This window comes from Macrobrachium rosenbergii, chromosome 54, assembly GCF_040412425.1.
Source record: "Macrobrachium rosenbergii isolate ZJJX-2024 chromosome 54, ASM4041242v1, whole genome shotgun sequence".
Taxonomy (NCBI): Eukaryota; Metazoa; Arthropoda; class Malacostraca; order Decapoda; family Palaemonidae; genus Macrobrachium; species Macrobrachium rosenbergii.
Window position 1 is genome coordinate 38,868,916 of NC_089794.1, and position 24,382 is coordinate 38,893,297.

The 24,382-nt window shown below is 36.7% G+C and overlaps 2 protein-coding genes across 6 annotated transcripts in view; both read right to left on the reverse strand.

Annotated features, from left to right (window-relative positions):
* The window catches only part of Pyroxd1 (pyridine nucleotide-disulfide oxidoreductase domain 1), a 44,109-nt gene extending 39,046 nt beyond the window's left edge, over positions 1 to 5,063 (reverse strand). The window contains exons 1-3 of one of the 5 annotated variants that reach the window (XR_010851952.1): positions 4,750 to 4,987; positions 1,279 to 1,479; positions 436 to 658 (exon numbers count right to left, since the gene is read on the reverse strand). Coding sequence is in view for 3 of the 5 variants with exons in the window: in XM_067097997.1 (XP_066954098.1) it covers positions 436 to 658; positions 1,279 to 1,479; positions 4,750 to 4,878 (553 nt within the window). In the remaining 2 variants the exon portion in view is untranslated. Of the gene's footprint in view, positions 1 to 435; positions 659 to 1,278; positions 1,496 to 4,749 lie in introns of all 5 variants that reach the window. The other 4 variants (XR_010851951.1, XM_067097998.1, XM_067097997.1 and 1 more) reach the window with 4 other exon arrangements.
* Positions 5,064 to 8,290: 3,227 nt separating this feature from the next.
* Positions 8,291 to 24,382, reverse strand: part of LOC136834998 (polypeptide N-acetylgalactosaminyltransferase 1-like) — a 286,103-nt gene continuing 270,011 nt past the window's right edge. The window contains exons 6-12 of the mRNA XM_067098000.1: positions 23,917 to 24,073; positions 22,323 to 22,533; positions 18,579 to 18,696; positions 16,219 to 16,405; positions 14,564 to 14,706; positions 11,478 to 11,616; positions 8,291 to 9,553 (exon numbers count right to left, since the gene is read on the reverse strand). Coding sequence (XP_066954101.1) covers positions 9,279 to 9,553; positions 11,478 to 11,616; positions 14,564 to 14,706; positions 16,219 to 16,405; positions 18,579 to 18,696; positions 22,323 to 22,533; positions 23,917 to 24,073 — 1,230 coding nt within the window. The 3' untranslated portion in view covers positions 8,291 to 9,278. The remainder of the gene's footprint in view (positions 9,554 to 11,477; positions 11,617 to 14,563; positions 14,707 to 16,218; positions 16,406 to 18,578; positions 18,697 to 22,322; positions 22,534 to 23,916; positions 24,074 to 24,382) is intronic.

The window sequence follows — 24,382 nt, forward strand, 5'->3', positions numbered from 1 at the left end:
ACAAACAGATTTTCCTAATAAGAAATGAACTCAAGATAAATGCAGTTATCCACATTTTTCCCAACAATATGCAGAGGAGGTTCAGAGAATAATTTATGTCACTGCAATGACAGAAAAAAAAAATATTCCTCAACCGATTGGCTGTTTTCCATACATTGACAAAAAAAAAAAAAAGGCCTTATCAGAAAGTCAACTTCACTTATTTATTTCTATAGCATCATTCACCTCTGTCACAAAAACACTTTATTTGCAGTTTGCACTATGAATTAAAGACCCTATATTCTCCCCTTTCTATTACTCACACAACCATGAAATATCTAGAACTCCCCTCCCTTTTCTACCAACTTTACAGAGTTGTATACCTTTTAGACAAACTTACCTTCACCCATTTTCACCTTTTTTCTTCCACATAAAAAGTAATAGTACAGTACTTACCTGTTACCTCATAAACCATTTCTGTTGCAATTCCTCCATTTCCGACAATGATAATACGTTTTGCATTCATCATTCTTGCTTGAAACTGACTGACAGACTCTGTGTCACGAATCCACAGTACATATGGATTATTTCCCGCTGCTGGTATGACTTTTGGTTTTGCTCCAGAACATATACACAACTTCTCATACTTGAATTTGTTACCACTGTTGGTGTGGATTACCTAGAGTAACAAATTTACCAATTATTAGTGCACTTCAAAGAATTTACAAAAATATTTAAGCATCACTATTTCATCACACTAAGTGCCAATTGTAGTACTGTGTTACCTCATGGGAGGTATATGCTCAACAATAAATTTTACATTAAAAGACATGTTGTAAGCATAAAACTGGATATGAAGCATTTTACTATTTAAAAAATAACCCTGTAAGCACATCAGTATAGACTCCACCTTATCTCATAGTTACAGTGCATTTATACTTAGCCAAACTGTGTGTTGTACTCTTTATTGTTACTTGAATAAAGTATTTAGCTTCAGGTTTGCTATAAATATCTATAAAACTGAAAATAGATATTAATCAACCATGGCTTTACCACCTATGAATGCCAGGGTCTTAATTTTGCTGTGTCCAAGATGATGTGTTTGATGCACTTCCTGAATTTTGAATGTCTGTTAAAAAGACCGTCACACTCATATTTTAAGACATCCCTAAAGGATATCCATATAATTATTTAGGCCAGGTCTCTAACACCTTGCTACACCTCCATTTTACAATTACAAACCTGAGGCTGAATATTTACTAACCAAGACTAAGTAAAAAACCTTAACAAAGACTTCACCTTATTTTTTGCATCAAGCTGAACAACTGCATCTCGCTCAACTGTAACAGAGGGGCAACGACTCGCTAAATCTTCAGGGGGCTGTTCTTCAACATCAAAAGCATCCAGTGTTTTGGTGAGGGGCAGGACATTTGTTACAGTTTTGATGAGATAAGAAGCAGTCAGAAGAAGAGTTTGAGCTTCAGGGTCTAAAATGTACAGCTGCAAAAGAGCAATCCTGAGGAGCAATTACTTTTTAAATGAGCATTATATAATTCAATTCAAGAAGTCTACATGAGAAAGGATGTTTAAAGAGACCATTCTGTCAGTATAAGAAAAAGGATGGGAAAAGTTTATATATGCTTCAGGAAATACTTAACACACCACACAAGACAACTCACCATTCCATTTTATGGGGTATGCAATACTCTGATAATTTAATTTCTTGCAAAGACAGAATTCAATTTGATCACTCGAATGGTGGTCACTTTAGAATTTTTTCCTTTCGGTGCTCTATTTACCATTTAATATATTATACAAAGTATATATGAACATATTGCTAGCTGCTTCACCACCTCCTGAGAGGCTGTATTGGAACAAAGGAACAAAAAGCACATGCACAGTTTCTTTCACCAATTGTTTTTGTTACAATTTATATGATCCCAAGTTTTACAAGGTTAAACAATTTTTTATCCAAGTAAAACTTCATAAAATCTCATAGTTAAGAATAAAAGTATTTTCAGGCTCAACCAAGTTTTCACACCCCAATATATGCATTTCAGTTATAACTGTGTAATAGTTAAGAAGTGCTGTGGAATGCAATGCAGTCTCATCAGCAATCCTAATGATGAAAAGGAAGATGTCAAATTTTGGAATGTTCATGGACAATCTCTTTGTTGTATAATTCCTAAATCCTAAATACCATCTATCTTTAGCTATTAAGTGAATCATTAGGATGGGTACTAGAGAGACAAATGGCAGCATTAATTTCTCCTGGACACCACAAAAGTACAGCTAGCATAGTAACTCCTCCTTACTGGTGAACAAAAGCTTTCTACCTCCCAGACTATGTATGCATAACTTAAAGGTAGTCCTGGGGCACCCCATCCTTTGCCGTTAGGTCCCACAATCATTGTACTGTATTTCACTCCAGAATTTAGGAACTACCAGTTAGGTGGGGTTCTGTGTCCAGGGAAAGGCAGGTGAAGTTCCCACAACCCACCAATAAAGTTGGAACCTGCACCCTAAATTAGGTTAGGTTATGATTTAACCCTGTGGGCTAACTACCACTGCTGCATCTTTGTGCTTTACAATATTTTTGCAATTGTTAATGATAAGAGAACCATGTATGTTTCCAATAACTCGTCTTACAACTGATGAATTTTTTATCATTACTGTTGACATAAGTCACTCATTTTTGGTTTTCCTCCACTGAAATATCCTAGTTTTCCACTACTGTCCTGCATAATTGTTATAGGAGGAGGGTAAACACAGAAAGGGGCAGTTTGCCTAATAATAATAGTGAAAAATGCAAGAAAATAAAACAAACAGCTTGAAAAATAAACTACATTATTTATGCACTTGTCAAGAAACTATATTTTATAAAATATTACACTGTGCCTTCTTGCAACAAGGAAAAGCATTTAATTCATTTTTTTTAAAGTTCAAGATGTTTTTTCCATGAACGAATCGTCATGAAAGAAGTACAGCAATAACTTTTTTAGGATACAGCAGTTCTGTTCACAATCATCCTTGCTATGTTTATAATTATCCTTTCTATGTTTACATTGTACCATACTGCAATATCTATTTACTGTTATTTTTCTCATACTACCGTGTTGTTCCATCCATCTCATCTGGTACATCACGAGACATCGCTGTACAATTATGCATGAGCAATGCCACATCATGTATTACTGAACAACATTTCTAATTTACAGAGCAATTTTGCTCATTCTTTCATTTGTCATCAGCAGCATTACTTTTGTGCAGTGGTGATGCCGTGACAATCCAATGAGTTTTTTCCAAATTTTTGTTTGAAAGGTACTAGTATATCTTCTCATCCATTTAAGAAATCAGACATTAAAATTTCTAGAACGGATGTAAAATGGTTCATATAACTTCTGATCTGACCCTGAAAGTTTGATATTCATTTACATCAAGAACAGCCGTACTTGGTTAACCAATTACGGTTGGAGGATCTGGTTAGGATACTGTACATCCTGTTTTTTAATGGTATTAATTCTCTCTTACCAAAAACTATTGCTCCCAGCCTTACTGAGGGTACTGTAATGTGATATACCAATTTTTATTTTACTGAAATAAGTCAAATGCATCAGAATCAGAATTACATAAAAAATTATCAGAACTACTATATTTCACAAGTTCCAGGATTAGGTGCAATTAAGCTACATATAAATATTTAAAACAATTAACATAGGCAATAACTAACTTTTAGTCCAATTCCCACAGTCTACTGATTTGTTCATAGGCTAGATCATATTACATTATATATTAGCTTTTTAGTCTAAATAGCCTAGACTTTTGGCATTTGGCCTAAAAGCTATTGCTACCAAGCCTACCTGCTAAACTTTGTAAAATATCACTTTAAGCTCAATGTAACTTAATTTCAAGCCATGTTCACATCTGGCCAAGTCTGAGCTAATAGCAAGCCTTGTGTATAGGGGTCTAGACCTAACTTAGCTTGCCATATGCTAGGCCACACGATTAGACTTAGTTAGGCTGGTCTAAGTTAAACTGTGTAAACACCTCTGTAATCTATCAAGGCTATGCAAATAAGGCATTTGCAAATAGAATATTTTAGCCATTCAGTGCTTGAAACAGTAAAAAGACTCTGAGTAACTTGACAGCTAGATACAGAGATCCAAGACTAAGACAAAAATAAAATTTTCCCTTGTTTTGAAGTATGCTTTGAATGTTGTTGGCAAGTGAGTACTTTTAGAAATGGTGATAATGGTTTAAAAGCTATATCATACAATTCAGGGGACCACAGTGGGAATGCAGAATTTTAGGGTAAAGGAAAAAACAAAAAGAGAAACACAATGACCTAAATCCCACTCCACTGTTAGTTCTCTTTCCAATTCAGGTAAGCTTACAGAATGTTTTCAAACTATCTTGCATTAGGGTAAGCACCTGATACACTAGGTTAGGTTAGGTTTGGTTGGTTAGGTCATTTGCTAAAAAATGAACGTTTTTAACAATCAAAGAACACATCAAAACATTAAGAAAATGATGTAAAACTGAAGACTACTACTGAGGCCTGGGATTATATGATGAAACTGGGAGAGAACCCACAGTTGCATTAGCCTAAGCCTAAGAATCGAGAGACTACAAAGTAAACTGGAAGAAGAGACTAGCCTAAGCTTTCTGTTTTGGGAGGACCTATTGTCATTTAATCAGTAGCCTACAATTCAAAACAGACAAAAAATTCGTAGTCCAGGCTAGACTGGTTTACATGGTTTACATACTTACATGTTCTGCACAAGTTACACCTGCTATCCCTCCCCCGACAACTATGTAGGTATATTCCTTCATTTCTTCCACATTTGATATTTTTTGTTTTTTAACTTGGCTTTTTGGTTCATGCAAACTTGAAGACATAGAATAACAAACAACACAGTTCTTCGAGCTTAAAATCTGATCCGCGAGGTTTCTGTACAAATACCTAACCAATTACGAAATGTAAACATTGGGGTCTTCTATTCTCATGGTAAACTTAAAAGTGTTTATGTTTACGTTGTCAACTTCTGCGCTAAACCTCTAGCTAAACTTCACTAATTTCCGCTACTATGTTGTTCACTAAAAAAGAAAAAAAGAAACGATTACGCTTTAATATCTCATTTTGAAGTCCACAAAGATACATTACCACATTAGCTGAAATGAACTATGTATTTAGAATCTGCTGTCCACCTTTACCTGTATGTAATTTAATAACTCTATTCACCTTCCAACTTCTCGATTTTTGTCCACTTTGGAAACGTTCGTTATTACAAAGCCTATATCCATACTAGCAAGTTGTTCGTAAATTTCTTAACCATCCCCTTTCTCGTTTATTTTATTTTTGGAAGTTCTATTGATAATTAATAATTTTCAGTGGCGTAACTAAGGGGGACGAGGGGGTCCGCCATGGGCGGCACTGGGGCATCTTTTGAGCAGTCCTGGTCTGGCATAATTCTAGATTTTCTAGCATATTTCGTCTGATCGAAACTCTCACAACGACTTATCGACTCTGCTGTTGGACAGTAAGAGATTTTTGATAACGGCAACCCTGGTTATATAAATGCTTGGGATGTTAAGGCGTATAATTTTCACCAGTTTACTAAAGTACTTTTTAGCACGGGAATGGGGCGCCGCTAACCCTACTTACGGCACTGCTCATTTTGTCCAGCCGTAGTTTTCTGGAATAACTACATTTTCTGTTTCGTGACCATAACTGAAAACATGGTCTAATGAACAAAAGTTACGTCATGTTCAATTTTAATGTTTTTATCCTTTCTCTCTCTCTTTAGCCCTTATTTGGTCCAGCTGGAGAGCCCATTTATGTATTTGCAGTTCACAGCTTTCTAGAATATTTTGCTTTTTCATATACCCGTTCTTCACATCTCTTTAGCTCTTGAGAAGCTTATTTAATAGTCTTGACATCTCATTTAAACCTATAAGTCCGATTTCTAATACCTTTGATACATCTTGTATTTATAAATCTGTATCTGTTCAAACTCTTGCTTTCAGCAGTATACTGTAACTTCTGTTAAGAGGTCTTATGCATATGCCTCGAGGACTAATATTAAAAATTTAACCTTGTTTTTGGATTTTGAAATTTGACACCCCATGTCCTCCCAGTGTCCTATCTTATTGAAAAATGTAACCACTAAAACAGTCTCCAGCGAGAATTATTTTTGCATGTTCCCTTGATCATATCTATAGCTAAGCTGCTGAGCGGAGATCATGTTTCTCTCTTCAGTACCATGGCATAAATTTACATTTTTCATATGTCCTTGTACTCATAGTGTGGTTCGGTTAGGCTAATTACGGCAAATAAAACGACAAGGATTAGTTCACGTCAGCTACGGTCAAAGACTTAATTAGCATACAAATCTGTTTTGTTTCCGGTATTACTGCAGAGTAGCTGCATATAGGCCTACGCCGTTCTGCTATGCACGATGACACGTTGTTGGGGGGTGGGGGTAAGGTTCTGGGATCACAGCTCACCTGGCCAGTTTAAGGTCACAGCACCCTTGGAAAGGTTAGGATTTTCTACATTGGCAGAGACCCGCAGAAATACTGTGCGTAATTCTTCTACAATTTCACCGTTTTCTTGACGAAGGCGTGCGTTCATGCTTGTCTGACACCAGCACCAGACTTCCTCCACGAGTTCGCTTCCAAACAGATAACATATTATTGAATTTCAGGATACCCTTGAAACTCCTTTGTGACTGAGGGTTGAGCTCAAGATACCTATCCAAGATGGGGCCACACAGTCCTTAACTCTCAGGACCCTCCATGCAACTGCCTGCCTTGACTTTAGTTCTGCCACGGGACCCCGGCCACCGCCGACAGCGCGGTCAAGACCTGGAGTTGCCAACGACCCATTTTTTAAAATCCTAACTGCAAGCGGCCTTGTACAAATATTCGTAGAATTAACTATATAAGTTTATTTGAAATGAGTTTGTTTCGAGTTTTTAGTTAGGCGTAAGGATAGCTTAGCATAGGTCAGTATATGTCTTTAACCCAGGGTGATACGGGAGCTTGCAATGTATAAGTCATAGTCTTTTGGCTCCTATCCAAAGGTGACGAGTAATTTGTTAACATATAAAGCTTGATATTATTAGTTTGAGTTTTCAAAGTTAGCTAAATACAGTTAATAAAAAAACTAAAAATTAGTAAAGTTGGTGAAATCTTGTTTTAATTCCTTGAGGGCAACATTTTACTGAACGCGCCGCTTTCAGTTACTAGCCTACTTATTTGAACATCTTTACTGCCTTCGGGGCACATGAAAGCCTTAACCAGTTGCAATATAAATTTTAAAAAGTAGTGTCAAAAACTTTTGTACAAGAAAATGACTCAAACTGTTTAGTCGAAGGCAAATTTTTCATAACTATTATTTAGTCAATCTTAAAATAGACATTATTGTCATTGTTTCATCAGCTAGCCTAGTGCCAGATGACAATATACTTGGTGGCGAAAAGAACTTGGCAATATACTCGGTAGTTAAAGACTTCTTCCTCTGTTACCTTGGCGGTACCTCGATTCATATAACAATAATACAGAAACTGTTACTCACGTCCCAATTGTGTTTCAATAAGGTCTTAAGAACTATACCTATTATTCTCACAAAGTCAGACGAAATATGAAATAAACGGTGTTGTATAAAGTATTTCTACTGTACCAGATTACCTGTACCTCAGTTGTATTCATAGTTAAATATTCAAGTGGTGGTAGGCTGCAGTACAAAGGCGTTCACAATTCATTTTAAAGGCGGTTTAGAATTCTGCAAACATCACAATTTTTTTGTGATGAAAATGTTTGTCTTTATAATCATGTTAAATAATATTTAACAGTTCATTTCTGGGATATTATTTTTGGTAGAATGTGCCACCTTCAAGGGAATGAAAAAAATATATATGACAAACAGTAAATTTTGGCAGTTTTTTGATAAACGTTTGTCGAGCTAACCCTGAAACCTCAAACTAATGATAAGAGGGTTCCCCTCTTATCATTAACGTCTCCAGGTCTGATTTTCCCTTTTCGGTTTAAATGTGAAATGAGCTCGTCCACTTTACACATCGTATATTACTAAATTCCTTCTCCTGTTCAAGGCAGATTTGCAGTCCAATGATAATTCTTAATATTTTTTTTTTTTCTCTCTCACTGTATCCTCTGCACTCGGGTTGCTTGTTATAAAATTGGGAGTTTACAAGACCATATACATGCAACAAGGGGATAATTGTAGTGGACTTCACTGTAAACTTGTTTACTCTCATTTCCCTAAAGCAAAAGGTTATAAACCACAAAGCAAATTATGCACATTTTATGTACAAAGTCCTTCTCGTTATGTTTTTAAACTGACGCACAGCTACAAAACGTATCCAGAACATTACCAGAGTAATAATTATTATTACAAAAGTGTTAAAATCAGTCATAATTAAAATAAGTTTTCAGGAATGTTTCAGACATGAAATGAAAAGAAACAGCAAAGGCACAACCACGATACAGGTATGAACACAACTGACACAAAAAGCATGATCTGATTACAAAGACAAAATAGGTAATTTGATCGTTCTCATAGACATGGTAAACAAATTGTTTTTACACATTTGAAGGTGAATTTTTCAAACTGTATAATAATTTCCAATACTATACACACTTACAAATCTGAGGTATTAAAGACAGCACAATTCTTTTCATGAGTCCCATCACACTACTAAAATTTTAGGAAGGAGTTTATATATAAAAAGGAAAGCTTGGTTGACAACCATCAAACACCAAATCCTACAAGCTACTAACTGCTATACAGTCAAAGAGTTATGAAAATAATAAACTAAACCATACTGCACACATCCCCTAAATCACATTTTGTCAGCGGCTATGCGTTTACACATACACTACTGATGGACATGACATAAACTTACAATTATTCTGAATCCTTTATCATTCTAAAATCAGCATTCGATGCTGCACTGTAAATATTATTTTTCCATATCGCTTTTGAAGACTATGGTATTTCTCCAAAAAGTTTTGCAGAGTTCCTCATAAGCCAGCAAAACAATATCATACCAACTTTGCTGTACTTCTCTCAGTAACAAACGTAGGTTACTGTTTGACTTGAGAACTCAAGAACGAAGGTCCAACTAAATACAAACTAATATCACATAAGCGAGATTTGGCATATGGAGGACTAAGCTTTCATTTCATCACAAGGAAATATTTTCCTTCCCTCTTTGCCATACTTGCCATACGTATGAGGTCAATTCTGTTCAATTTGAAACTACTGTTTATTAAATTCATCTCTTCTCGGTCCAGTCTTCATGTTCAAAGACCCACTTCTGGCTTTTCGTGTAAGTATCACACTTTTGGAGAGACAGAGTCTCCGGATTAGCTCTCGATGGCAGATCAAGGCAAAGTCCAGACATGATGTGCCGTAGGTGCTGTGTATCCTCTTCGTAGGTCCATCGCTGACGCTCAAACTCATTGCAGGCCATAATGCGCACTTGAGGTTCCTTCGAAGCGTCTGCGTCTGGGGCATCAAGACACACACTTTCGTCTGTCATGATGTAACCTATAAAAAAAAGTTGCATTTCATAATCAAGCAGAAGAGGCAATACCAAAGTCTTAAAGTAAGGTACTCTACATGAGATTGGTTGGAGAAGCAGAGAAAACTGTACTCTCATTATACCAGAAATATTATTTGTTAAGCAAAATACTATATGCCAATTAAAACCTGACTACATAAAACATGTAAAATTCCTTCCCAACAATTTAAAAATGGAGAGACAAAAATTCGACTACATTGCATTACAAATATTATAGAATAAATTTCTAAAAATTGTGAGAAAAACATCAACACATGCTTCATTCTTCCAAAAGAACGAATAAAGTTTTACATCATACGTTTCGTATAAAATAATATGGAAAAGCATAGACCAATCACGATCATCGTGATAAAATCTAACTTCAAGTCAAAAGAAGTATAAAGAAAAGTCAGGGGAAATTAAATTTTTCTTTATCAAAGCTGATCCACTCTACGTGATTTGCCAAACCATTATTAGAAAATGAATAGCAAGAATACAAAATGAATACCATTTAAAAATATGAGCGTAAAATGCTAGGTTTAGCGAAATTGATTCATGGATGACTTTTATACAGAAATTAATGATAGACTAGAGTATTTCTCTTCTTGGACCTACTGCTATTAAATTTGCTGTTTGTAAAGTCATTCTACCTTAGATAGGTTTTCATTTTCATAGGACAAACATTTGTCCTATGAAATGAAAATAAAGCACACGATGAACTTTTCTGTTTCTAAGCCGTAAGTGCAAATCCTAAAGGCCATTCTCACATTTTGTTGTAAGGAATAAACAAATTGTAATTTTACACTTGGAAAAATGTTTAAAACCATAAAATTGGAAGAGAGGTTTATTTAAAAAGAGTAATGAATTGATTTCATTATGTTTACATAAGGTGAGATGGGCAAGAAATCAAATTTATCTGGATCATTAACAAATTCAATGGTGAAGTGCAATGAATTTTAAATTCAGCTTAGATAAATTAAAAAAAATGATTTAAAGGGATCCCCACTTGGTCTCACAAGTTTACTTTCCTAAACAGAGTAAGATCACAAGACTTATCTTTAGAAGAAAGAGGAAAACTGAGTTCTGAGGTGAATGGAATGAAAAAGAATGATCAAACTGGAAATCTAAAATTGATATGAAAATAATTCCGTAGCCTTACAAGAAAGATCAGACTATCTTCCTGGCAGCCATAATTGTTTTTGGAGCACTCACACCAACATGTCATATGACCAGTGACTGTTCAACTAAAATGCATTACAACGATCACTATTCATTAAAACGAATGAAATGGACAATCAAAGGATCAAGATTACAGTTTAAACACTTCAAATTGACTAAGATATTGTTCACTTTCATAAAAAAACAATATCTAAGCCAATTTCTATTTCTGTGGTTCAGAGATCGGATGAAATAAAGCAAAAGGTTAAATAAACGCAAAACAGAATTAGCTGAAAAGGGGGTTTCAAACTCTCAAAAGGATGAGAATTACAATTCATCTTTCAAATGAGACCATTTCAAGTGAATGGCAATTAGTGCAATGAAATTTGTTAGAAATATTAGTTATGAAAATTTACAACAATCCAGTCTACTGAAAATTATGTTAAAATTATCACCTGAATAAATTTTCATGAAGTCTAGTTCAGACATTAAAAAACTGGGCCTTGCCCACTCCCTAGAGTAAAAGATCTGTTGACGTTAGTCAAGTGTAAAGTAAAAGTAAAACCTCAAGACACCTTTAAAATCTACTGGTTCCCATAATATTTCTTGTTTTTCGGAGAAAATCAACCACAGCTTCTGGGGGCAAAACCACTCGTTTTTATTTCCGTTTTCTTTAAGCTTTAGTGAAATAAGGGCATACAATTTGCCTATCTTTTCTGTCTTACGAAAAAGATGAAAAAATAATATGCTTACCTTTTTTACTGAAGACAAAGGTTTGAGGAAGGTAAGTTTCTATGACACAATCTCTCAAGACAGTCGTTCCTGTGGGCTGACTAGCTCCTCCAACTCCTACAGGCTTCTGTAGACAACGTCCTTGGTACGTATTACGTATCTGTTGAAAAGAAGGATATCTTTATTGTTAACAGCTGTATAAGCATTATTATTTATGGAAGGAGTTTATTTCCATTTAATGAAATGGGTCTGACCAATGTTATCAATTTACATGACACATAAAGATTCATATGTCAATACATAAAATATTTATAACACCCCATGCTTGAATGATTTATTCCCTCCCTATACTCTTATTTGTAATTCATCGTGTTAGAGGTAGGTACACCGTGCATTTAATTTCAATTCAAATAAAAGTTTTTTTTTTTTTTATAAAAACTCATTTATTCAAATTTACTTTATTCCAGGGAAAAGAACCCAACCAAACTGACTTAAAGTTGCAAGGAGGTAGGTTTCACTGCACCTGCCCAGCCAGCAACTCACTATCTGCCCCGACATGTGTATCAGCCCCAGACTTCGTAAAGCCTCCAAACACTGACCCCGGCTGGTGGTGGAGAGGTCGCAGGGGGGAGGGGGGACAGCAACAGGATTATCTATTCTGGGAACATTTACCTCCAAGGACCTCCAATTGACGAAAAAGATCGAGCCTAATGACGCAAATGGGAGAACCATAGGAAGTGGCATGAACAGAAGAGGCTGATGAGGCTGAGTCACCAAAGGAAAGACAGCAAAGCCGGGAAGGTGGAAGCAAGTAGTCTCTCCAAGACCAAAGAGGGAGGGTGGGAGGGTATTGAAACATGGAAAACATCCACCACAGACTTATGTAACTCTTCGTTTTCCTAAGAGAGACGAACTCTGCAGAGTGGAGCGTGCTGGACAGGACCTACCAGGTTACTCATCCCAACATCATCATGACCCCGAGCATGCAGAAAAAGGAGCCAGGTGTAACCAAGAGGGAGGAAAGGCCTGATGATTCCAAGGCATAACTACTGCAGAAGGCAAACCATCAGCAAGAAGAGACTTGACCTGAGCCCCATACTCCTTCTTGGCAAAATTTCACTGAAGAGCGAAACGCTTGGCTGACACCACAACAGACCAGTCATTGATCAATGGTTGAGGGAGGCGGAGGTAACCAAAGGAAGCCCTCGTGGAGAAGGAGAGAGCAAGACTGAACAAAGTTCCCGCAGGCTCCTCGCCAATACCCCCTGAAAGGAAAACTCTCCATCGTTAGATAAAAGTAATTCTTACTGCTCCCACGCCGTCTGATTCACGGATCGAACGCTGGTCCAATCAGGCAAGGGAGAAGGTGCTATCATTTGTATAAAGAGCCCCGTACAGGGAACTACAGACGAAGAGCCTGAACCTCATTCCCAGTGGTGACAGAAAGCTCATAAGGAGAGGGAGGCATCTGAGTGAGCTACAGACCAAAAAAGGAAAATGCTCTCAGCCTTTTTCATAGAAAGGGGAGACGGCATCAGGATGAGACTTGACACACAGACGAGGATATTGTGCTACTGAACAGGAAGAGGCCGAAAGCACCCACTGCCAAGCAAGGGCACTACGAGCGGTGACCTGAAAAAACCCTGGGCCAAACTGTCCTGTTAAAGGAGACGTAGAGACATATTAATACAGAAAGAAATTAATATAAAGAATAAAAACACACATAGCGCAAGGCAACCATTAACGTTACCAGAACAAAAGCATATATAACAGTTAATACTTAAAAAGAATAATTCACAGTGAATAAGTAAAAAGAATATTCACTGAAAGGCCAAGCTTATAGAACACTGTATAAATAATGATAACATTCTTCCCTAAAGGTTAGCACAAGCAGGGGGAAAATCAACCGTAACACAATAAAAAATGAATTCACGTGGTCTATGAAATGACATTAAAATAGGAACGGAGCACAAGGCAACGGTTACCGTCGACAGTAAAAAAAAACCACTGATAGTACGAAAAAGCGTAAAAAGTAATTGTGATTTCGTAAAACAACTTTTCACTGAAAATTCGTGATACAGTTTAGTACCATCAATAAACGTGCCACGTGTTACGCTTACAACTACACAAACTGAATACTATAGGAAAGAAAATATCCAGTAGCAGTTAAACAAGGGCTAAGGCTAATCTATTCAAACAATGGCGGAATACAAAATTAATAAAAATAAAAACTTATGAACACTGTAAGAACGCGAACTGATAAAATCGTGTCGGCAATGAGGGGACGCCAACCAAAACCAAGCGGCGTGGAAAAGATACTCATAAAGACGTTTTAATATTACATCTAAGGGGAGTGGATGGGGTAAAGATACACACAGGTGGACTACTTCAGAAAATGAACGTGAAAACACACATTATAAAGAAATGAGAGCTGGGAAGGAACTTGATGCAAAGTCGGGGTGTACTTGGTGAGGGACAGTGAACTGAGGTTCCGTTTGCATGGTAGAACTTTTCTTCTTTTAAACTTTTCTGGCCGGTTTAACTGGGTCCACTTTAGACAGAATAAGGCTAATCCTTATATACAAGTTTCGAATAGAAAGAGGAGTAATTTACTCTGTGTCAGTGCTTGGGAGATTTCCACTATCCAAGTGCACACAGCATTACATCCATTTTCATACCTATTTACAAATTATTTCCAAATACGGGTAGTTTTATTTTTTATTATCTTTTTGTCATTCAATATTTACAATCTGTTGTGGAACGTTTCTGAGTAAAGTAACTTCGTCTTTTCTCATACTCTTCAACGGTGGTCAGATTGACCCTATAACTACAAAAATACGACATTCATTGAAGAAATCATAAGATTTGTTTTCATAGGGTGCAAGTACTTCTACACCACAGACCTTACATTATGCTTTCACCATCCAGTAAATGGAAGTGCTAGTTTTCATTCAAAAAATTCTACAACATTTCCATATGAAGCAATGTTCCAATGGAACTTTAAAACTTTGTCCACTAAGCAGTAAGGCTTACGGAGACTTATCACACAATCTTAAAAATGTTTGTACGCAACAAAGGTCTAATGGACATTCAAAACGTTGTCCTACCTTTCCAAAGAACCTCGATTTACTGGGGAAGAAATTTTCTGGCCAGATGTTGTCCAGGTACCACTGGAAGCCATGACACTGAAGGCGTTTCCTCAAGAGCAGCCTGTCCTTGACGGTCACGTCGTCTCTGACACGAGCAGCCTCTGTTGCAGAATATAGAATACGATAGAATATACAATTTAGGTAGGAGGCCAAGCGCTGGGACGTATGAGGTCATTCAGCGCTGAAAGGAAAACTGAGAGTAAAAGGTTACAAAGGTGTAAAAGAAGGAAAACCTCGCAGTTGCCCTATGAAACAAATGTTAGAAGAGGATGGAAAGTAAGATGGAAGAAAGAAAAAGTTAATGAAAGGAAGCACAGTAATAGGAATGAAAGGGGTTGCAGCTAGGGGTCGAAGGGACGCTGCAAAGAACCTTAAGTAATGTCTGCAGTGCACCGCGCATTAGGTGCACTAACGACACTAACCCCTACGGCAGTTGTAGAATAGGAACATCGTCAAGAATCTCTGCTTTTAGCCTTTAGCAAAAGGCTGACCCAAATGAACGTCGTGACTCTTGAATTATGACGAAATATATCTTAGTTATAATGAAATACACTTTTAATAGCAGCTTCCTTGAAAATATTATAATATTCAGCATAGCTAGATATCAATCGGTTAATTATTGAACTTATTGAGGGTGCTACTGTAACGCTATATTCTCTGTTATTCTTATAAGAAGACCTTCTATAGCTAATCTCTAATGCATAACTAGACAAAAATTTTCCAGATTTTTTTGAACTGTAATAACAAGATGAAAGGGGGGGAACTTACATTACCCATTGTGAATAAATGTTGACAAACCAGGGAAAAATTTTACAGCATGAGAAAATAATAATAAAGGTCTTTAACACTTCTGTAATTACTCATTTCGGCATTTTTATACATAAAAATCTATCATATTATTTTGTTCTGCATTATGCATAGTATCTCCTACCATTTCACATTTCACTTCCGTAAAAGTGAATTGGCCCAACAATCAGGCTCCTTACCAAACACTTTTCTACAAGACTTCCGCCATTCTCACTTATTGCAGGATCTCCATAACTATCAACTATCTTACCTACCTTTGCATTTATATCACCTGTCTCAACCATCATTTCATATTCTAGAATCCCTGCCATGTATAGAACCAAAAGTATTCTGTCACTCTTCTTCTTTTCTGTTCTTGGACCATATTCACTCCCTATTACAACTACTTCGGCCGACGCTCTCAATCTTATCCCATGCAACCCTTGCATTAACACATTTGCACTCTTTCATCCGCGTCTAGAGTCTCCCTGACACCACAAAACTACCCCTTCCGAGCTGTACACCTTTAGGCTATCCTAGAAACAATCTGTATTCTTCCCCTTCCAGGGAAAAATGTCCTTTCACATCTGTCAAACAAAATGCCAACACATCCAGCTTTCTCTCATCAAATCAACTGTGGGACATTTCTTCCCTTCTCCTTCACTGCAGGTAAATATTATGCTCCCCAACTTTTCAACAACAACATCTCTTTATCTCATGTTAAAACATGAATGAAAATATCTCTGCCTATGACATACCCCAATGGGAAATATTTTGCAAATGTCCCAGCTAGCAGAACAGTCAACAAAACAGTCATCATGACAAACCCTTGTTTATTTTGAAGTAGAACTCAGCCCATTCGTCCAGCCAAACGAGCGCGACGCGTGCCAAATTGCGATAAAGGACACCTCCGACGCCGCCTTCCCCAGGGAACGTGTACGGAGAGCTCTTGCGGAAGACGTGGCCAACGTGGCTACAAGGTGCTATCTCGACGGATCCGCCACACATCCACACCTAAGAGACCAGGAGGTGAAATGGCACTAGGTAAAAACTTCCAGCTAATATATCACAATAAAGCACAGAGAGTAGACAGCACTACAGACACAGGTGCAATTTATCAGATGAACACGATGAAAAAATATTTGAAGCGAAGGTAAAAAGATATCTAAACTGATAAATCTTGTTTGAATCTAATTCAAATTAAATGCTAAGCACAATGTACCTACAGTATTGCATTTTTAATATTGATGTTACCTTAAATATCTATTTCTTAAACACATTATGATAGCAGTTTCTATCTTGTTTGTGATTTTGCACGCAACTGTTTGTTGTATCCTAAAAAAAACATGTAAATAATGCGCCAAGTTTCTTCGGCGTAGTCGACTTTTCTGTACACCGTATAATCAAGGCCACCGAAAATAGATCTATCTTTCGGTCTCGGTATAATGCTGTATGAGCCGCGGCCCATGAATCTTTCACCACGGCCCGGTGGTGGCATGTCCTATATCGTTGCCAGGTGCACGACTATGGCTAACTTTAACCTTAAATAAAATAAAAACTACTGAGGCTAGAGGGCTGCAATTTGATATATTTTATGACTGGAGGGTGGATGATTAACACACCAATTTGCAGCCCTCTAGCCTCAGTAGTTGTTAAGATCTGCCATATTAAAAACAGGCAAGTAACCTGACTTACTACAAAGAAAGCACGAGTTTATCTGCTGATATTTCGGAAACTGACTGAAAATCCACAGATTCTTATGAATCCACCGACACAATGTTTCCAAACCTGTAGGAGTACAATGCTAAGTTCTGTTGTTAATTCTTTTAAGGTAATTTTCCCTACCGAGTAACACAGTTAACTAAAAAAAGTAAACAACTGTCAAAATGTACTCATTACAACAATCGTACTCAGTACAGTAGGCCTATATTACAAAATGCACCCAATGGAAAAAATTACCGGAAAACCCAAAGGAGAAACGTATCCAACTGACATGTACCAATAGATAAAATCAACCTCATTTCACCAAATCTTTCCATTTTCTAAGATACTGAGGAAAACTTCACACACTACTCCTACAGGTTCAGAAATATCGACCAATTCATAAGAATCGCGAATTTCGACTCGGTTACTGAGACTAGAGAATTGGGGGAGGGGGCATCTGGGCGCGTGGCCCCCCCATGAGACATATTGACAAAATAATAATATTGAAGATTTAGATAGTACTAACAAATGAGAAATATAAAAATGGGAAAAATAAAAATCAATTATATAAATAATAATAAAATTTTGAGAAAAAAATAATAATCTTAATGATATATATATGCGTATATATATATATATATATATATGCATATATATACATACACATATACACATATGTATGTATCTATAAGATGAAAATTGGTGGGGACCCCATAAAATTTTTCTGGATTCAATTGTGGCTACCGATACATCAACAGATACTCTCGTGCTCAGTCGATAGCAAGTCACATTATTGCTTTGCTCACATTTTCACATTCATGATATGACCTCACACTTACAGATGGCGCCAGCTTGCCATTTTTGTAGCTGTCTGAGCTCTCCGTCACCAATTTTTGCAATTTTAATCCATTTTAAAGTTGGGAGATTCATTCAAGTCACGTTTTTTCTTCAATGGGTTCCGTTTCCTCAAATATAGTTCTATAAAGGTTTGAATTCACATTTTCATAAAAGCGATGAGCTTGGCCATTAAAATATACCTCGTGCATAAAAACAGTAATTCAAATTCGCAACATATATGAATACCAATGCTGTTTTTGAATTGTAATGAACGTCAACCTACCCGCAATTATACTTCACACATGCATAATAAAGAAGATATTTCAGTTAATGCCTTTTCTGTTCATACAACAAGACTGGGTAAACAGCTCGATTAATAATATGATAATAATAATAATAATAATAATAATAATAATAATAATAATAATAATAATAATAATAATAATAATAATAATAATAATACGTCAACCTACCCGCAATTACACTTCACACGTGCATAATAAGAGAAGATATTTCAGTTAATGCCTTTTCTGTTTATCCAACAAGACTAGGTAAACAGCTCGAATAATAATAATAATAATAATAATAATAATAATAATAATATGAAGTCTACACTGGTACAAGATATCTAAGGAATGGTATTTACCCGAAAAGACATTTCCAAGTTCTCCCCTCCCCAGACATCCATGTTCCTGTCATAGGATCCCAGCTGGTAAAAATAATCCTTGTCGATGCTGAAGAGTCCACCAGCCATGGCAGGAGTTCTGAAAACACATACAACACATTAACGAGCTGCGTATCATTTTCTAATTTTTGGCAACGTATATTTTTTAGACATACATCAACTTTCTCTTTTGAAGGCAGGGGGCCCTGTCAGCTCTGGGCGTTACATCTTTTTTTATTCTCATTGGGTACTCTGGGATAAAGCTTCTAGGCAATGCTCTTCATCCTCAGCTGTGACCCACTGCATTTGACCTGTTGGACCTACAATGTGTATTGAACTATTTTCGTCTCTCTTTCTCTTTTATATATATAATATACACACACACATATATATATATAGGTACATTACTATCTATCTATCTATCTATCTATCTATCTATCATATATATATATATATATATATATATATATATATATATATATATATATATATATACATACATATAAATAAATTACCAAGTATATAAATAAGATGTGAAATAAAGTACACAAGAAACAGCAAAATTTAAAAACAAGGCAGGAGGTTAACAAACCAGAAGAAAAGTGCAATACAATGGTGTAAGAAATTTACTGTATATTAAGAGTTTACCGTACTACAACTATTATACCAACTGAAGTAAGGGGCAAAGTCGACATACAGTATATGCCATGGATACAAAAGGACCAAGCTTTTATATATACATATATATATATAATATACATATATATGTATATATAATAAAACGATATATATATATATATATATATATATATATATATATATATATATATATATAAATAAATATATATAATTATGTATAAACGTATGTATAGACGCACGTACACACATATATAGGTGTATTTGTGTGTGCATTCAATATCCGCACTTCAGTAAGGCTAAACATCCCCTTCGTATTTCCGTAGACATCACAAGTCCCCTCCCTATCTCTTGCGCACTTTGCTTCACCTATTCTGTGACTCATATCCTATGCGAATCGTCTGCTTTCGTTCTTCCAGCATCTATATCAACATTCCTGGATCCTTCTTACTCATTTCCTTACTATACATCCTCATGCCTATCACAATGCCTTAAGTAATTCTTCCTCAATATTCTTCCAGGTTCCTGCATGTCACACACAGCTTTTTCCTTACTCTCGCACTTTTCAATTAACTGTTCCATAACTAATACCTAATCTACACCCCTTCATCCTGTCTAAACCTACACTGTTCTTCCCTATTAACCCTTCGATCATCTGTCTTACTTTCTCAAACTAAATCCCACCATACCTCTTCCTTGGAATACTTAGTAAAATTATGCCCAAATAATTCCCACAATCTCCTTCATCACCTTTACAAAAATACAAAGGAATGTTTATGCCTCTTAAACATTCCTTTCACGCCACGACCAGGCACTCAATCACACTTTCACAATCTTACTGCAGCGTCATTTTAATGCCATCACCCTCATCGGTCACTTCCAAGAGCATTTTCACCCATATACTGTCCCCTTCCACTCTCATATCATTCATCTCAGCCTCTTTTCTGTGCTCTGCTTCAGAATGCATGTCTCCTTTTGCATCTTTTATTCTGAGATTTTTCATTAACTTTCTTCTACATTTACTTTATCGTTGAACAACTTCTGACATTCTTGCTCCCGTTCTCCCTTTTATTCTTAATATTTGCATTCTTTTTGTCTCTCATTTTCTTCTTGACTAGCCTATCCATCCTCATGTACACCCGCATGTAATCTTCTCTTCTTTCATACAACTGCATATTTCAAATAATATAATTTTTTCCTCCTTTAAACCTCTCATTTCTTCATCCCAGCACTAACTGTTTTTATTCCCTGTTTGTCCTGCTGTACCCACAAAAAACTTCGTTGACTGTATGACTCAATCCTAGACTGGACAATTCTGGCCCATTTTTCCAGCCACGTCATTTTTCTATGATACTGTCACTTCTTGTATAATTCACTTGTCATTTCAAGCTGCACTTTCATCATTTTAACTTCTGCCATAACCAATCGGTGATCAGATACACCCTCAACACTCCTCTTCTCACCATTACATTAAAAAACTTGCTTTTCCATGTAATCTGTACTAGCACATCATGTAACAACCTCTTTTCCTACCCATGACCTTTTCCTATAAGGACTTGGAACTATGTCCTATCTTTTGCAATACAGATCCTTTCAAAACACATTTCCACAAGACGCCATTTTCGTTTACTCAAGGAACTACAGTTTCACTGATAATGTCATTCTTCTCTCTTTGTTACTTTCCTGTAATTCTAAATCATGAAGCTCAACTAACTTACCTTTCATATCCTTCAAATCTCGCCAGAAATAGATACAGACTTATTCACACTCGTTCTTTTCTATTCCTGAGCCATATACTCTTAATATCACAAATTTTCCGACCAGCCACATTCAATTTTACCAACATGCTTTTCAAAACGATACACTGTACACTTTCACCTGTTCAGAGAGAGAGAGAGAGAGAGAGAGAGAGAGAGAGAGAGAGAGAGAGAGAGAGAGAGAGAGAGAGAAACTCTTAATTTTGTAGCGAGTGCTGTTAGTGTAATACCTGCTGGTGAAATGCCATTGCTTTTAAATGCTTGATGGGTGCTTCTTTGACCTCTGAGTACTTCCACTTTTCAAATTAATTTAATTTTCGGTCCTCTTGAGATGAAAATCTGCCTCAAGACTCGGAAAATGAAAGAGCAGGTCCCAGAAAATTCACGTGAAAGGACTGGACATATGACGCTTGAGCTTCAGAGCATTATAACGTCTGATGATTAACAACATTGCAGAATCTCGCATACACGCATATATATATATATATATATATATATATATATATATATATATATATATATATATATATATATATATATATATATATATATATATATATATATATAATGTGTGTGTACATAAAACAAGTATTAAGCCACAAATATCGATTACAATCCAATTCGCTATACCTCAGAGTAACTTATTGCCAAGGGAAGTTATAATTGGTAAGTGCTTCGCCACCAGTGGGATTTTCACTGCCGTCTGGTTTGGCAAACAACGACGTACAGTGACCTTTGACCATTGATAGCTCAATGGTCAAAGGTCACTGCTTAGTTTATAATAAAAAAAAAAGATGGACAGTGACTTTTGACCACTGTGCCTGGCAGAAGTTCAAATCCCACCGGTGACGAAGCACTTACAATTGTAATTCCCATTGGGTGTAAGTTGTTTACGAGGTATAGTGGACTGGATATTAAACGATATTTGGGGCTTATTATCTGTGAATATAAAAAAATATCATGGTGTATGTGACAAAAAAAAAAAAAAAAAAATCTATCTAAGTTCCCCCTACGTATCTTGGCATTTGAGGTTGTGGTGCCAGAAAGTATAGACATTATATTTTCAACAAGTCTTCTTGGGATGAGGACGTTTACCCGGCGCCCTGCTCAAAACCTTTCAGTTTCATTGTGGTCTCCCATCCAATTACTGGCTAGATGTTGCAATACCGGTGACTCACATCTCCGGTATCTACTACCGTTCATTGTATAATATGAATTGTATTCTTTCAAGCAAAGACTACACTATACACCTGTATGGAAATCCTATCAGAATATACACCCACACATGTAAGTATTCCTCACTGTAAAAAAACATTTGCTGAACATTGTGTACCTGTAAGCCTCAGTGACATCCTTCCTCCGTTCGTCGAGTTCTCTCTGGCCGAGCGTGTACCAACGGAAGTGGAGGTTCCAATTGAACGCGCCCCAGTGCAGCTCGAAGGACCTCACGTACTGGAAGGTGTCGTCGTGGATGATGTCGATTATGGGGCACACGACGCGAGTCCTGTCGCCCGCGATGCGTGACAGCAGTGGTTCCAGCCATCCTGCGGTATCGAAACGAGGAGGTTAGATATCCTATTTGGTATCCTACGAGGTTAAAGAGAAGTGATTGAAGTCTTATGGAAGAAAGAATCGAGGAGATTTAAGCATTCCTAATGGTTGAAAGAGAAAGATTCAGTTTCCTGCTAAAATGACACAAGGCAATAAAAGCACCTTATGGGAACGAGACAGGAAGATTAAGGCACCGTACGGGATTAAAACGAAGATATTAAAGCATCCTGTTGGATTAAAACGAGAAGATTAAGGCACAGTATGGAATTAAGAAGAGGAGATTAAGTACCTTATGGGATTAAAACGAAGAGGTTAATACACACTATGGGATTAAAACGAGGAAATTAAAGAACCCATGGGATTCAGACGATGAGATTAAAACACCCCATGGGATTAAACCAAGGAGATTAATGCACACTACGGGATTAAAACGAGAAGATTAAAGCACCCAAGGGAATGAGACAATATTAAGGAATCCCGAGGAACTGAAACGAGGAGATTAAAATATCTTGCAGGAAACGCGACAAGGGAATTGAAGTATTTTGCGGGTATGAGATATGAATATTAATGCATCCTACGGGATTGAAGCGAAGAGATTAAGGCATCCTATGAGGATCATCTGTAATATGCCTTAGTCTCTGAGCCACCCAAGGAGATTATGGTATCCTTCAGGAATAAGAAAGATTTGAGCATTCTGAAAGATTTAAAACAAGGAGACGAGAGCATCCCAGGGGGAAGAATTGAGGAGATTAAGGCATTGCACAGGAAACAGAAAAGTAAAAAGCCTGCAAGAATAAGACGAGACGAGCAGAGCATCCCACAGAATTTAAATGAGTATCATATACTACGACGGCATTCTACGGAAATCAGGAGAGAAAATTAAGACATTCTATAGGAATAAAATTAGGTTAAAACATCCTTCGTACACGAGACAAGGATTAAAATACTGAAAATAGGAAATTTCAGCTTCCTGTAGGATTAAGATGAGCAGACTAAAGCAGGAATGAGAGGAATTATAGGCTCCTTTTGGCTTGAAGAGTTGGTTAAGGCGCCTTGCAGAACTGAAATCATAGGACTGGGATATAGACACTGGTGCTCCGAGTTTTTTGAGTAGCGTCCTTTATCATGTATATTACTCAAGCAACAAATGTATCTATAAAAATTTATTGGAGTAATAAACAGAAACTAGTTCGGAAAACCATATTCAAAATAAAATTCTTGTTTACATAATTTTTTTTTTTGTAATAATTAAAACGTTTTTTAACATGCCCAAAAACATGTGTACTACTTTCCTTATACCTGTATTCTTTAATGTAATCATATATTGTAATTTTACGCAAAACTTTAAAACATTTGGGTATTTAAAGGGTACGCACCATCAGTAGCTTCGCAGTGGGCGTCGAGGAACGTGAGGACAGAGCCCTTAGCCTCCTGGGCCCCGAGGAGCCTTGCCCTGATCAGCCCAGTTCTCACGGCAGACCGAATGACCCGAACAGATACAGGAAGCTTTGCCACGTACTCTTCTAATGGTTCCTGGGGAAGAAGAAGTGTGATATATTTCTTTAAACTGTCGCCGTAGCAATCAAGAAGATTACATTATTCTAAAATAGTAAAATGGTCTGACCGGACCAACAAGTCTCCATTTGTAAACTCTTATACTTCAAAGACGGCAAGTTAACGTTGGAATATACAAAAGGATTGTTGAGTTGTTTCTCTTTTATGGAAGTGAAGTGTGGTGGATGTTGAATGAGAATGAAATAAAATAAGATGGAAGCTGGTGAGATGAACTGAGTGCCATGTATACGTAAGGTAAGAGGGGCTGAAATAGTGAAACTTGTGGAT